General features: G+C 48.4%; 1 protein-coding gene across 1 annotated transcript in view; it reads right to left on the bottom strand.

Annotated features, from left to right (window-relative positions):
* CACNA1F (calcium voltage-gated channel subunit alpha1 F) overlaps positions 1-16,621 on the bottom strand; it is a 291,317-nt gene that overhangs the window by 111,908 nt on the left and 162,788 nt on the right. The window contains exons 25-26 of the mRNA XM_086940156.1: positions 14,269-14,376; positions 12,044-12,096 (exon numbers count right to left, since the gene is read on the bottom strand). Of these exons, the coding sequence (XP_086796282.1) occupies positions 12,044-12,096; positions 14,269-14,376 (161 nt within the window). The remainder of the gene's footprint in view (positions 1-12,043; positions 12,097-14,268; positions 14,377-16,621) is intronic.

Below are 16,621 nucleotides of genomic sequence, written 5' to 3'. Positions count from 1 at the left end.
TTTTAGGTACCAAAGAGGTGAGCACATCTGTGTACCCAGCAGTATCGGTCTATTGTAAGCGCAGGCGGCCATGGGATGGCCAGGTCTGTGCATCAGGGTGACGGTCGATTCTGTCATTGAGGGTGGAAGCTGTTCCTCATCGCTCACATGAGTTGAACAGCTTTGCAGGTTGTGCAGCAATTACAGATTGAAAGCATTTATGAAAGAAATGAGTCGGCCCATCTGAACCTGGGGTTTATTAGGCTCCAAATGTTTAATGCCCGTGATACCTCATCCGCTGTGGTTTGTACCTCAGTGACCTCACCTGTTCTAGGTGATAACAAAGGCAACCAAAGACAGGAAGGACAACGGAACCTGCCGCACAGATGCTCTTACTGTATTTTCCACAGATTTCCCGCTTCGCGTCCTGTTGGACAAGGCCCTTGGGGTCTTTAACATTATAAATTCTATGTCTGATGGTTGACTTCTTAAGAAACATTATTAAACAAATGTCCATTTTGTTGGCCTTTTTGTAATCTTTTTGTTTCAAGCGCATGGGTGTCTTTTCAAACTTTTCTATGGCTACTAGATTCAAATGGCCCCTCGAGGAAGTTAGAAATTAGAAAACCCGGGGAGATCCAGCAGCCTTATATCTTGCTTCATCCAATTTCAGGTCTGCTTCTAATTTCTAGTTAAATTCCAATTTATTTTTTGCTCTGCCTCTGCTGCTACTCATCGGCCTTTCATAACCACCTTAAGTGCATCCCATAAAAGGGCGAGACTTCTCTGTTCCATTATTTTCAGGGTGTCCAATGATGCCTCCGCTTTAAAAGGCATTTATCAAACCTCCAGTTTTCCCTTTTGTTATCACCCTCCCAGGTAAGCGTTGCGTGGTCTGAAAGTGCTCTCTCTCCAATCTATCCTCCCATGTAAGCGTTGCGTGGTCTGAAAGTGCTCTCTCTCCGATCTATCCTCCCATGTAAGCGTTGCGTGGTCTGAAAGTGCTCTCTCTCCGATCTATCCTCCCATGTAAGCGTTGCGTGGTCTGAAAGTGCTCTCTCTCTGATCTATCCTCCCATGTAAGTGTTGCGTGGTCTGAGAGTGCTCTCTCTCCGATCTATCCTCCCATGTAAGTGTTGCGTGGTCTGAAAGTGCTCTCTCTCCGATCTATCCTCCCATGTAAGTGTTGCGTGGTCTGAAAGTGCTCTCCCTCCGATCTATCCTCCCATTTAAGTGTTGCGTGGTCTGAAAGTGCTCTCTCTCCGATCTATCCTCCCATGTAAGCGTTGCGTGGTCTGAAAGTGCTGTCTCTCCGATCTATCCTCCCATGTAAGCGTTGCATGGTCTGAAAGTGCTCACTCTCCGATCTATCCTCCCATGTAAGTGTTGGGTGGTCTGAAAGTGCTCTCTCTCCAATCTATCCTCCCATGTAAGCGTTGCGTGGTCTGAAAGTGCTCTCTCTCTGATCTATCCTCCCATGTAAGTGTTGCGTGGTCTGAGAGTGCTCTCTCTCCGATCTATCCTCCCATGTAAGTGTTGCGTGGTCTGAAAGTGCTCTCTCTCCGATCTATCCTCCCATGTAAGTGTTGCGTGGTCTGAAAGTGCTCTCCCTCCGATCTATCCTCCCATTTAAGTGTTGCGTGGTCTGAAAGTGCTCTCTCTCCGATCTATCCTCCCATGTAAGCGTTGCGTGGTCTGAAAGTGCTGTCTCTCCGATCTATCCTCCCATGTAAGCGTTGCATGGTCTGAAAGTGCTCACTCTCCGATCTATCCTCCCATGTAAGTGTTGGGTGGTCTGAAAGTGCTCTCTCTCCAATCTATCCTCCCATGTAAGCGTTGCGTGGTCTGAAAGTGCTCTCTCTCCGATCTATCCTCCCATGTAAGCGTTGCATGGACTGAAAGTGCTCTCTCTCCGATCTATCCTCCCATGTAAGCGTTGCGTGGTCTGAAAGTGCTCTCTCTCCAATCTATCCTCCCATGTAAGCGTTGCGTGGTCTGAAAGTGCTCTCTCTCCGATATATCCTCCCATGTAAGCGTTGCGTGGTCTGAAAGTGCTCTCTCTCCAATCTATCTTCCCATGTAAGCGTTGCGTGGTCTGAAAGTGCTCTCTCTCCGATCTATCCTTCCATGTAAGCGTTGCGTGGTCTGAAAGTGCTCTCTCTCCGATATATCCTCCCATGTAAGCGTTGCGTGGTCTGAAAGTGCTCTCTCTCCAATCTATCTTCCCATGTAAGCGTTGCGTGGTCTGAAAGTGCTCTCTCTCCAATCTATCCTCCCATGTAAGCGTTGCATGGTCTGAAAGTGCTCTCTCTCCGATCTATCTTAATCGTGGCTTGAGAATTGGTTGGGAGCTCCAGTCTGTATCTGACCGAGAGTAGGGTTTATGAACACATGAACAGTACATATAGTCCCGTTCTAGGTGCCGCGCTTCACACCGGATACCGGACAGGCCCTGTTCCTGTAGTTGCCCCCAAAGCGCCCTGAATATATCTATTTTAAGGGTGGCAATCTAGTAGAATTGCTGTTTGACTGCCGCGCGAACCTGGCTTGTTAGCACTGTGTTTTAAATCTGTTTGTGCCTTCAGAATCACTTGTTGCACTCACTCCGAATCACAATTGTATCTTTTTTTTAAATTGAATTCCTATTCACTTGCCGCACCCCTTTCACTCGTCCAGCTCCCCACCTTAGGCCTTCTCCAACCGGCCGGCAGGAGGTGGAGCTTGGAGGCAGGGCCAGGCATAAATGTCCATTACAGCGTGGAGGCGCAGCGGACGCGCGCAGCGGGTGTGCCGGCAGCGCGCCAAAGGTGCACCAAAGGCAAGCCCGGCCGCACCCGTCCATGCCCGGCCGGGACCAGGGGCCAAGGATGCTGCTCAATTTATTTCCTATTCCCCTGGAGCACTCCGAACGCTTACATCACAGCCAACCTCTCTTGACCTGACCACATACAACCGCATCCTGACGAATGGTATTCTGTCAGAACAGGCGGGTTGTCCAGCCCCGCCCTCTCCAGTCCCCTCCCCCCTTCCCGCCTTAAGTAATGAGACCACCCTTCGGGTTTTCTATCTGAATACCCGTTCTTTGGTAAAACATCAGCTGGACATCTTCTGGTTGCTAGCTTTGGAAAAACCGGATGTCCTTCTGATCACCAAAACTTGGCTTACTGAGGACTCTACACCGGATATTTTGGCGGCCCTCCCCTCAGTCTATTACATTCTAGCGGCCAATCGGCCCGCAGGGAAGAAGGGTGGGGATGTTGCCGCCATAATACATAACAATCACAAATTTGACACTATGGCTTCCCTCGAACCACCACAAGTCGAGAATTTGGTCATTACTTTAGATACTAACATCGGATCTCTCGCGTTGGTGCTCCTATACTGCCCTCTTTTCCACTCTTGTTAAGTGAACAAATTGCCAACCTTGTCATGAACCATGCAAGGGTCCTGCTCATAGGTGATTTCAACTATTGGCTCAATGACACCCTTGGAGGACCGCATGCTATGGAACTTTCTGACCTGCTTTCCAACCTGAATCTGTCCCAGCACATACATTCTTCTACCCATACTAAAGGACATGCGCTGGATCAAATCTGGAGCCATAATCTCACCTTATCTGTGACTTCTATCTCCCCCTGTATTATATGGTCGGGTCACTATCTGATTGAATTTACGGTTACCCTAAATGGCAGGATTAAGCCCCCTATAGTGCCTGGTGGCTTGACTAGAAAGTGGCGAACCACTGATAAAAATAAGTTTATTAATACCCTAGCTAGCACCGCCCTTATTTTCAATCCCAATGTCAACTTTATGGAACTGGTCATTGCAGACTGGTTGTTGTCGGCCTGTGACATACACGCCCCTCTCACTAAATTCTCCCGGGCCAGACACTCTGATGCCCACAAGTGGTTCACCAGTGAACAAAAGGACCAAAAACTCATGCTCCGCCAATCTGAGAGGAAATGGAGGCGTCACTACTCGAGTGCAGACAAGCAGCAGTACCTGCTAGCGCGTAATGATTATAAAATGTCGACTTAACAGTTAAAGCTGCCTTTTTCTCTGCTAAAATTTTGAACGCCCAAAACAAATCAAAGGAGATTTTTCAAATTGTGAACGACCTGAGCTGCAATGAGAGAATCTTACCCAACCAAGCTCCAACACAAGAACTGTGTGACTCCATGAACAACTTTTTTCTGGATAAAATCGCTGTTATAAAGGCGAGTATCCCACCCACTGTCAACAGGGACTCACTGGACGACATATCCAGAAATCCATCTTGCCTGAGCCACTTGTCAGGTATTTGTCCCAGCACACTACTACATCTCCTGACTCGTGTCAAATCGGGCTCCCCCAGCGACCATTGCCCTCCCCCAATCCTTAGAGAGGGAAACAACCTTTACAACGCAAATTTTACAACGCACTACCATTACAACAAAACTTTTACAATGCAACATCCATTACAACGCATGCCATTACAACGCAACCATTACAACACATGACACTACAACGCATACCACTACAACGCATGTCATTACAACGCAGTCATTACAACGCATACCATTACAATGCATAGCATTACAACGCATAGTACCCTTACACTATCCAACACTTACCCTACTGTTGCACCCCCTGGAGTTAGAATAGTAATTTTTACCCCTACACTATCCAACACTTACCCTACTGTTGCACCCCCCTGGAGGTAGAATAGTAATTTTTACCCCTACGCTATCCAATACTTACCTTACATGCAATGTAATGTTATGCGTTGTAACGGTATGCGTTGTACAGGTAGTATGCGATGTAATGGAATGCGCTGTAAAGGTAGTTTTTAAAAATTCGTGGTAATGTCATGCGTTGTAATGGAATGCGTTGTAATGGATATTGCGTTGTAAAAAATGCGTTGTAAAGGTATGCGTTGTAAAAGTATGCGTTGTAACGTCATTCATCCCCTTAGAGATGTCTTCTCTGCACTACCCCATACTATTCTCCCTTTTCTGAATGAGTCCCTTAGTACAGGTGAGGTACCCTACACCTTTAACAAGCATTGGAAATGCAATAGGTCTCGCATTAGAAAAGTTGGAGCTATTGGTCTTGTAAATGACAAATATTTTATTTATTTGTTAGTTTTTAAAATAGCTAAATTGATATCTTTGTCATTTACAATGCCAATAGTTATAACTTTCGCGAATGTGACACCTATAGCATTTGGAATGCAACATGTTTTGTATTTACGTGACTTAGATGGCAGCTCTGGTCGTTAGGCCACATCTCTAGAGAGCAGGAGAGTGCAGCAGGGGAGAGAAGCACAGCAAGGGGTGTCGGAGGATAGGGGGGGCAGCTGGGGTTCTTGGTGCTGGCTTCACTGGCCCGGGCCCGTGGGGGTCGGTCCTAGGCTAGCTTGTGGGTTGGTGATGGGCGGAGTAGGGGCAAGGGGTCTTGTGCTGCACGCAGGCAAGGACATCGCGGGGTGGCAAGTAATTGTGAAAGTTACCGTTTAAAGGGAAGGACGAGGCGGATATTACATGTGTAGCAACATCATATTGTTGGAGGTCACTGGTTGGTGAAGAGGCACGCAAGGTATACTGGAGGGATTAGGCATATATTTGTGAGTACGGAGCTGGTGGGGGCTCCCAGCAGAGGCGACCAGTAAATGGAGCGATTAAGGCATAGAATGTTATTAAGAGCGGTCCCAGTGAAATGTACGGGTGGTTGGGCTCGGGGTGATAGCAGGGTGCAAAAGAGAAACTGTGGTAGAAGGAAAGGGCGCCAAAGGGATTGGGGGGATGGGGCACCAACGCAGGCAGCCACAGAAGACCCGTCGTAAGGGGTAAGTGGTAGGAAAAAGGGGTCGGCAGAGTAAAGGAATTGGTAAGACAAGGAGAATCGGGAGGGCGCATCAGCTGCGGGGTGCGAAGGTTAGGGGCTCTGCTGGGAGGGAGGGGGGGCTCCGGGAGGGACGAAGGGGTGGGGGGGCAGGACAGGCAGCGATACCGAAGGAATGGAGGAAGCTCGGGCATAGAGGGGTCCAGCGGGCATAGAGGGGCCCAGCGAGGCTACCAAAGAGCAGAGGCATGCCTGGCATACACAGGCCGGCAGAGAGTGACTGACGAGAGCACAAGCAGTGGGCCGGAAAGTGAAGGGTGCGGGGCGTCGGAGAACCTCGAGGAGGGAAGGCAGATAAGGGGAGGGGGGAGGAGAAATGCGACACGGAGGGCAGGGGAGGGGGCGAGGGGGGAGGAGAAATGCGACGTGCGTGTGAGGGAAATGGCTGATGACATGGGGGAGTGCGCTGAAACTTTCGAGAGGATCGAGTGCTCAGGCAGTTGTGAGCAAAAAGTACGGGAAGACGGAGGGCATTTCTGTGGGGAGGGGGGAGGAGAAATGCGACACGGCGGGCAGGGGAGGGGGCGGAGCGGGGAGAGGGAACAGACGGAGGGAAGCCAGATAAGGGGAGGGGGGAGGAGAAATGCGACACGGCGGGCAGGGGAGGGGGCGGAGCGGGGGCCTGGAGTGCGAGGGGTTTTAACATATGGCTGGGGAGTTGCAAAGACCGTAAGACGGCGGGCAGGGGAGGGGGCGGAGCGGGGAGAGGGGAGAGGTGCGCCACAGCAGGCAGGGGAGGAGAGTAGGAGGAGGAGGGGGGAGGAGAATAGGGGAGGCACGGCCTAGCGGCCGTGCAATCAAGAAGTGAGGGGGCGGAGCTGGAGGAGGCAGTGAGAGAGAGAGTAGGCAAGGCAGGCGGCTGGGGGCATGTGCACGCGCTCTTAAGCTCAATGCGCATGCGCATTGAGCTTAAATTTCTCGTGCACTGCAAGGAATCGCCACGATTCCTTGCAAGTTGGTTCAAGAGTGGATAAGCCCCCATAGTCTTGCAAGCTCGATGCGCATGCGCATCGACAGGCGAGACCTAAAAATGCCACGGTTATTCCATTGCTAAAAAAACCTGGGGCTGATCCCTTAAGTCCCTCCAACTACCGCCCGATTTCCCTTTTACCTTACCGAGCTAAGATCATGGAGACTCACGTGGCCAGCTGCCTCTCTAATTTCATAGAGCAATCCAACTACCTGGAGCCTAACCAAGCTGGTTTCCGACCCGCACACTCAACAGAATCAGTTATCCTTGCGGTTTTGGATAGACTGAGAGCTAATGCGGATAAGGGGGCTTCCCAGGCGCTGGTTCTCCTGGACCTATCGGCGGCGTTCGACACGGTTGACCATAACATCTTAATGAACCGTGTCGAACAGGCAGGTATCCAAGGTCCTTCCTATAACTGGATTAAGTCCTTCCTTACAGGTAGAACCCAAGCAGTACGCCTTGGCACATTTACGGCCCCCAAAGTACCCATTTCGTGCGGGGTTCCACAGGGCTCTTCACTGTCCCCTCTGCTGTTCAACCTGTACCTTCGGCCTCTGATCCACTCCCTAGAGGACAGGAAGTTCACCGTCTTTAACTACGCCGACGATCTCCAGCTGATTTTTTCCTTGGATTCCCCTAACTCTGTCACGGAATTCAAAACCACGATGCTCTTTATCCAACATTGGATGAACCTCAACCATCTAAAACTTAACCCAGGCAAGACCGAATTGATATTGCCAGGGAAACGTGACATCAGCTGGGGCCCACACTTCTGGCCTCGGGACTTTGGTCCTTCTCCCATCGCTTCGCCCTCTGTGAAAAGTCTAGGGGTCACTATAAACGCCAACCTCTCTCTTAGAGGCCAAGTGGGTTCAGTGGTATCCACTAGTCTCTTCCAACTGTGGAAAATCAGAAAGATCTCCCACCTACTGACCCACGCAGCCCTTGTGCAGGCGTTACTAGCACTAGTCCTGTCCCGCCTTGATCTCTCAAATGCCCTTTATATAGGCCTGCCACTATATCTGCTCAACCGGCTCCAAATAGTCCAGAACCAAGCGGCAAGGCAAATCTACAAACAACCAAAACGGCAATCAGCCCGGCCCTGTCTGCAAAAACTCCGCTGGTTGCCGGTGGAGCAACGGGCCGCATTTAAAGCTTTCAAGGCGCTGCACTGCAAGAGCACTACATTCATCAATGACATGATCACAAAGCATGTTTCCAGACGCAACCTTCGCTCCTCCCACTTACACCTACTGTCCACCCCAGCCATCAAACCCAAGAGACCGGGAGGTTGCAGGTTCTCCTAATAGCCCCTAAAGTCTGGAATTCACTCCCATTGTCAATCAGGAGCTGCAGCAATCTATTGTGCTTCATGAAGGCCTTGAAAACTTGGCTGTTCAAACAAGCATACTAACAACCTGCACGCTACACATTCACACGTCATCAGCGCCATGAAACCTTTGGTGACCGCGCACTTTACAAGCTCCTGTTAACATAACATAACATAGTGTGGGCTCTGGTGCCAGGCTAAAGTCTCCCACCCCTATAAGTTCACTCAGGGCCCATCTTTTACTTGCCAATCAGTCGTGAGGAAGTGCTCCTGGCCTACCTTTGGGGCTTATATAGCTACGGTGGTTATGTCCTTCCTCAGATGACAGTTATTACACTGGCAAACCCCATCCTTGGAGTCTGACGCAGCCTTTTTGCTGTAAAGTCACTGTAGTTAGGTAACCACACCACAGCCCCACTCCTCCTTGCCTCTGCTCTGGCACAGTTTTCTGTGGAAAGCGCCCGTTCCACATCCTGGGGCCATCCCTGTTAAGGGCATGAGTTCCCTGTAGGCGGATTCTGTCAGTGTGTTCACATTTTATTGCTCCCCAGATTGTATATATTGTATATATATATATATATGTATACATTCCAGGCTATTATCGTCGCCATGGCTGTGTTGCTACAAAGAGCTGCCTTCTTGGCTCCTGTTCTAACTCTTGCGTGATAGATGCAAAACATGCCTGGTTGTTCTTCCCACAAGCTCCGTGGGTGAGCACCTTCCCTCCTGCAAACCCACCTCAACTGGAGAAGGAAACCTGCACAGATCTCATTTGAAAACAACCAGCCTTGGAACAGAGTAGATGCCTCTTTGACACATATGTGAAATGCATCACAGCCAAAAAATGCTCTCTGGATGCACCCTCATAGGCTCCCCCCCAAACTCTCTAGCTTGCCGCCACCTCAGGTGGGAGCCTCTTGCAATTTCAGTGAACAACTTAGGTTTGTGACGGTGACTCAATATGTAACTTTACAGCCTCTCTTTTCAAGGTGTCTGTGTGTAATTCCTTGGTGGACGGCGTCTCTTCCACTTGTCTTTTGGTTTCAATGTTGCTTCTCGCATCACCTGGGATTCTGTCGGCGGGGAGGTGTCCGTCATTCCTGGGGCTTCCTTCTCTCCTTCCATAGTGCGAATCATGCAGGTTTTAGAGTCTGATTGGAACCTCAGCCCCACTGGGAAGGTTCATCTCTGATGGATCCGTCTCCAGCAAAGGTCTAGTGATAGTGAAGGGATAATACGCTTTGAGGCTTTTGATTTCCTCGCCTCTCCGATGACATTGTAGATCTTCTAGGAAGACACCGGTCTCACCAACATACCTTGAGGCGGAAGCTGTGGCCCTCCCTTTGAGCCCCCGCTCTACAAGCTGACACAATCTGAATTACAAGATCCTCGTCCTCACATTGGATTGCTCTCAACAGACCCTTTCGATGCCTGAGCCTTCTTCTGCCTCTCTTGCGTTACGGATCCTGATATTGTCCCAGCGTGGCCTGTCTTCCAGCTCAGCACATTTCTCAACATTTTCAGCTCTTCTTCCAAGCGAATGAGGGCTGATTTGGAGACCATCATATCCTGGCTGATGCCGACTATGCCATCTTCACTAGTTGAGACCTTTTTTTGATAACCTGGATGTCTTGTTGAGGTCCATCACCTCAGTCTCTGTTTCAGAGATCTTTTGGTGGAGTTTTGAGAGATATGTGTTCAAGTCCTCCTTGGTGAAAATATTGGGCTTTTCGCCCATTTTTGCCACCATTTTGGGTGTCAAGACTTGTTAGCTGGGGTTCTATTTGAATCTTACAAACCTCTTTGCAGGTCCACCAAGCCCTTTTGCTGTCCTATTGCCTTTGTCTTAGGCATTTAATGGCAGAGCTGAGGTCACTGGTTGAACAATGCAGGAGTTGCCCTGCTTTCGAGAGTTGCACGTCAGGTACTTTATAAGAATCTGCATCATCACTGGAGAGACACCGGCCTCTTTTTTAACAGTTGTAGTCCTTACAGTTCCTTCAGCATGTGAGGAAACTATTGCATAATAGGCGGATCCTCTTCTGTTTCTCTCGGTTCTTCAATTTTCCAGTGCAAGGGGAAGACCTTATAGGGAAGTAGCATAGACCCCAGTGACTGAGCAGTGAGCGCTACCTCGTTCCTGTATGAGTGGAGGCATATACCTCTTCCCGCTCTCACATCTGTGCTGCCACTGGGGTTGTTCTTCAATCGAGAGCAACCTCGTTTTGACACCTCAGCGCGAGCCTGCAAGCCACAACATGGCGACTACAGCTCGGCTCGCCCTCTTTGCTCTCGAGCATGTCTCTACTCTCGAAGGAGAGCGCCGATTAGCAGTTTTCGGGTACTCCGGCTCACTACATCACTCTTGTGGTTGCTCACCTTCCAAAGCCCGTCTGGGTTCATAAATTGACATTTTAAATTGATAATTAAATTGATTGATCAATTTATGATGACAAATATTTGGATGCATGTACAGGCAAAGTCAATTGATGAATTCAGGAAATAGTGAACTGAATTTCAGAAACGCCAAAGATTGTGGCGTATTTTTGTACATACATGTTATATATTTTTTTGTTATAGTTATGTTGAAGTTTATGACATATTGGTATTGTGTTATATTTATGTTTATGATGTCAAATTAATGTCAATGTTATTTGTGGTGAATATTCTAAATGGTGTATAAAATGCGTATGTCATTTGATATGTGTTTCTCTATAAGGATATGAGTTTCCTTACACAATAAGAGTCATTGAGAAATTAGGGTGAATAAACAACCCCACCACTAAAGGAATACAGTGTGGTTGCTGCATTTAAATTAAGTAGGATACCAGGTTTTCTTTTGTTTTTGCATTTACTTGTAATTCAAGCATTTTAATTTATGAAAGATCCAACATTGAGAAGAAAACTGTACTTTACTGTAAAGACAGTTCTTCATCCTTGTCATCTTTCATAGATTCGCGTGACCTGCCTCCCCCCTCTTCGTGGGGCTACAAATCACTCCTCTAGACAAGCTTTGAAAGTCTGACCGCAGGAGACATGCTTGTCCAGAGTTCATGTGATAACCTCACATAGTGTGTGGCTGTGTTACTGTAAATGTATTGATTATATACAGTATGCTATGACAGCACTGGCTACCAGGAGTTCCCAGCCTGGCATGACTGTGAATCTATCAAAGATCCATTGCCGGATAAGGAATGATTTACTTCCCTGTAACTTTGGTTCTCCGGCGTTGGCATCTTTCATAGATTCATGTGTGACCCTCCCTCCTGCCCGTTCCAGGAGGGTCTATCTGACGTCATCGCACTACCTCTAGGTGGAACATTTGGCAATTGGAAGCCTCTGTCAGGGTAAGAGCGGTGCGTCCAGAGTCCTCATTGGCTGAAGTTTGGGTCACACAATGAGGTGGTCTGGTATATGAAACCTGTGGCTTTTTTCCTGTGTTATTGATTGTAATGGTGCAAAGCTATGTTGTCACCGACTATCATAGGTTCCCAGCCTGGGAAAAAAATCATGAATGTGAATCTATGAAAGATTTAAGGCAGGGGAAGGTGTGTCTCTGAGAAATGCTCGTTTTGGGGGTCAACTACTTCTGCACAAATTCATGGAAATGGTATTTAAAGTCAACTAAAGCCAGAGAGATGAGAGACTACGATAAATAATAAATACCTAGAATCTGGTAGCATAAGGGGGTGATTCATCAGGGGAATGGGGTGAAGCCACAGACACAGGAGTCAGTGTGAGCAGGAACCTGAAACAGGACAAGGCAAGGATCAGGACAAGGAGTGGAGACAGAGGATGTGGTCTGGGGGTGGGGACTTGGTGGAGGTCAGGCATGTTGATAAGAACAGCAGGCGCGGTGCAGCGTCCTGGGTACCCACTTGCACTCCTCTGGCATGTGTTTCGCCTCATCAGTACAACTGAAGAATTTGCCCTGAAAAATAAAAATGAGGCATTCATCTGACTTTGTGACCTCAGCGCTAGCAAAGCACAGATCAGCATCGGCAAACTGCGCCCCTGGAAAAAGGGCTTCCTTATCCCCAATTTCATCAAATGTTTCCTGCTGCTTCTGAGTATTTCTTGTCCTTCCTCATATTCCCAGTGCCTTAGCTTATTCTCTTGTGTCTTACCCTTGCCTTTTCTGGTGACTTCACGCCTCGCCTGATTTATTTATTTAAAGGGTTGGAATGCTATGCTTCAGAATGCGAAGATTGGAGGGAGGGAGATGAGGGGGACGACCCCGAGCAATACGGTGGAGCCAGTAGACAAACATTCAAATCTGCCAGCGAGCTTGGGCCGCTGATGTCTTGAGGTTCAGCAGATCTGGAGCACGTTCGAAGCTTTTCTGAATTTCCCCTGGTCAGGTTCACGCCAGAAGAGTCCCAGGATATGGAGCCTTGATCTGCCGATGAGACGCGGGCTCCTCGATGCCGGTACTTGGCATCGGGCACGGTAGGAAGACTCTGGTCTCAAGAGGTGGCGCGGTGCCACCCGAGGAGTTCTTTGTTGATGAATAACAGGTGAGGCCGTCTGGCGCCAGGCACGGAGGTCTTGGTGAGTTGGGGATGGGAGAGGCGTCAGGTGCCAGCCCAAGGAGGGTCTGTGGGCCAGTTACAGGAGAGGCAGTCTGGTGCCAGCCCATGGTGGGCTCTGTGGATTGGGAATGGGAGAAGTACTGAAGTGCCAGGAGATGGAGGGATCAGTTTTTTTTTTTATAGTTTTATACATCGCGAACAAGACTCAAAGGTATCAGAGTGCTTTACATGAGCACCAGTTACGTTACAGACGGACTCGTTTATTTTTGTTATGCCCGGGGAGATTAAGTGATTTGCCCAGAATCACAGGATGTTGAGTGTCCCTTCCGAGACTCGAACCTGGTTTCCCAGCTCCAAGGTCGACCGCTCTGGCTGTTAGGCCACATCCTCTCCCTAATTCTCTCAGTAAGTCAGGAAAGGGAGAGGCGTCTGGTGCCAGGCCATGGAGGGCTAGGTGATTGAGACATACTAAAGGGAGCTTTATGCCAGGCCATGGAGATCTTAGTGAGTCAGGCAGAGGAGAGGTAGTTTGGGGTCAGCACATTAAGGGCATAGAGTGGTCCTGGGATACAGGAAGAGCAGGATGAGAAACCCCACACGGACAGCCGAAGGCGCAAGACTCAGCGATCAGCAATGAGGATGACTCCCAAGACCTGTGCGTGGGGTGGAAGTAGGGTGGCCGGCTGGATGGGAGGTGAAAGGAAATCACAGTGCCAAGTGCCAGTAACTCTGAAAGGAGGAGGCACTTCCAGATCGACATGTACGAGGCAATACATGAGCTGTTGGCAATCTCTGTCATGATTCTGTAACCTAAGGCAGATGTGCAAGTCATTGCACGCATCTCGAAGCGGACTAGTGGGTTGCAGAACACGAGCACCAGGTTGCCATGTATACATTGAACAGTGGAGCGGACAGACCTGAGCCTTGAGGGACTGAAGAGTCAATGATGCTCCAGAGTGACAGAACGAGGCAAGTTTCAAGGGATGGTCCAACAGGAACAACGAAACCCCCAAAGACCCTCTCCCTCGAAGCCCATCGAATATAGAGGGCGACGGAGGAGACCTTTATGACTCACAGCATCGAAAGACCACGCAGGACCAATGCGCTCTCATGGCCTTTGCATCTGGATATAAACACCTCCTTACGAATGTACCTAATGCTGTTTTCAGGTGCTTGGCATAAATGGGGTCTTCAATAGCCTGTCTTTGCCTCTCCTGCCCTCTTCTGGATTCCGCCTCCACTTCTTTATTCATTCACTCTACTGTTTGCTCCTTGCCTTTCCTCTCCTTTTTCCTTATTTTTCTGTCTTTCATATTCTTTGGCTCTTTTTCTACATCCCTGCCCATCTGCTGTTATTCCTTGCTCCCCACATACTCCCCTTTCTTCTATGACCTTCCTGCCCACTCTTCACTTTTAAAGTCATTTTCCTACTTTCCTTCCTCTCTCATCTTTTCTAATATTCCGCCTGTCCCTGTCTTCATCCTCATATTTCAGTTTTTTTCTGCCTGCGTCTCTTTCCGCCTCAGCCCTCTACACCCCTCAAGGTGGAGTCGATGGGGCAATTCTCTTACCTTGAAGAGCTGGACCCCGATGCAGGCAAACATGAACTGCAGCAGCGTGGTGACAATCATGATGTTTCCGATGGTGCGGATTGCGACAAATACACACTGGACCACGTGCTGGAATCAAAAGAGTGCCAAAGGTCACTTCAATATGGAAGACTGTCATTATACTCCAGAAACCGCCCTATACGAACCCCAAAACGGATCCTACTGCTTTCCAAAACTGCCCAAACCTGCGAGATGCCCTCACAAACCTAGACTTTACAGAGACACTCACACTGTTTCTTTTACAGCCACTGAGTGTAAACCCAAACTAACCATTGCACACCGCCAATGCTCACCACACACCGAGGCGTGTTACACACCTCAAATCTGCACCCATGCCCAAAGAGGTCCTCAAATTACCCCAAACTGTCTCTGTCATGCCATTATCTCTAAATATTTCAAAGATATTGAACATATGGAAGAGTCTCCTCCATCCAGGCCTTGAGACCAGAGATGAGTCGAGGACGACATTGAATACAAGCTTCCCTTCTCTGACTTACCCTCGGTAGAGGGGCTGAGAGCAAGGCTGCTCTTCAAGAGAGGAGGGACATCACCGAGACAAGAAGTTCAAATCCACACGTGCATGTTAAAAATTATAGAAAAGAATGTATTGAAAAAATAAATACATGTTATGCTGAAAGTTTCTTTTTAACGATAATAATGAAAACCTGTCTCGCTGGAACCAGGAAGAGGAGAAAGAAGGGTGGACAGCAGCTGCACCTGCGTTTAAACAATTCTAATCAGTGGTATTATTTTAATACATTAATAATTGTTTTCTGTTAAGTTCAACCGCAGTTTCTTCAATTCACTCTCAGAGATTCCGCCCAATTAAAGGGGAACAATTATATGCCGGGATCCACGGATACCTAATCGGTTTGCCACGGGCAGGACCTTTTAAGTACGTTGAACTACAAGGCTCCCCCACCGTGATCCATGTGATATAATTGTTACCCTTTAATTTAGAGGGATTTTTCTGCTTTCAAAAGAAGGGAGATAAGTATTCTCCCCATTGTTATTAACTGTAATAATATTATTGTCACAAAGGTTACAGCGTTCTGTACCTTCAACACTAATATATAGGTCAAATATTGGTCAACACCGGGGAGGGAATAAGTATTGTGCCCTGACGAAAGCCCAGGGCCTTTTTTGGCCACTGAATTTTGGGCTGAAACATGTTGGGAGTTTATTATGGTCATAGGACCCTAACCTCCAAGAAGACCCTTTTTACTCTCTTTTAAGGTCCACTAAGCCCCGTGAATACAAGGGATACCTGGGGATTGTAGCAGAATGTTATCTTTAAGTCCCTCTGGACTACATCTCTTAAGAGCTCCCTGGAATACAGTAGAGTCCACCCAGACCTTTAGGGGTAGGGTGAACCCGACGATGAAGCATGACACCAGTAGGGTGTGTGAGGGCTAAATGACAAAAAGGAACTGCTTCCTTTCCGCATTGTGCGGTACACGCCACGTGAGGATTTGAGTAGTTTTAGAGCCTTTTTTGAGTCTGGATACAATATTGTGAGTATAGTTTAAGTCGGGAGGAGGTATCCAGACCCTCACCTCTCTCACCCCTTCTCTTGGACAGTGGAGGGCTCTCCATTGCCATCTGTGGGTTACAGTAGATGTATCCACTGCCAGAGAGGTTGTCTATTTGCCTTCAGATGTGAGGACAGTTTTCCTTTAAAATATCCGGTGTTGTACAATCAAGATCATTGCCTGTCTTGAGTGCGACTAGCCAAGCAAGGACATAGATGGCTACTGAGCAGAACGCAGAGAACTTTTCCACTGGTTTTGTCGTGAGTTCACTCCTCGTCTCAGTGGTCGTACAACACTTATGATTGCGAAACAGTGGATACGACCCAAGAGCCAAATGCTGCAGGTCCAAGCCCAAGGTCTGAGGAGTCCGCTGTGCATTTGACGGATTCTCTCTTTCATGCAGTTCTAAGTAGAGAGTGTTGGTTCTTCGGCCAGCGTTGATGACGCCGGAGGGCTCTAGAGCGGAATCTATATTTTGAAGTGGGAAGTGATATCAGTCAGATATGAGGTCCTCATAACTTCATTTACGGACTCTGAACGTGATGATTTTAAACCACTGGAGCTCTTCTCCGTAGATTCCGCCGCAGTCTTCGCTAGGCGCAGGGCATTTTGGACGTTGTTTGCTTTAATAAGCGGATTCTTTGTTTTGGAAATCTGAGCTCAGAAAAGCAGCTATGGGTTTCTTCTATGAGCTGCTTATTACCCAAGTCTTTTTCAAAAGGTGTCGCTCGCTTTGCTCTGCGAGGGCTGGCACAAGTCCATCAGGCTTGAATAATAAATAC

This window comes from Lissotriton vulgaris, chromosome 10 (genome assembly GCF_964263255.1).
Source record: "Lissotriton vulgaris chromosome 10, aLisVul1.2, whole genome shotgun sequence".
Classification (NCBI taxonomy): domain Eukaryota; kingdom Metazoa; phylum Chordata; class Amphibia; order Caudata; family Salamandridae; genus Lissotriton; species Lissotriton vulgaris.
Note: the sequence above shows the minus strand (reverse complement) of the source record. Positions and strands in the feature narration are given on the sequence as shown.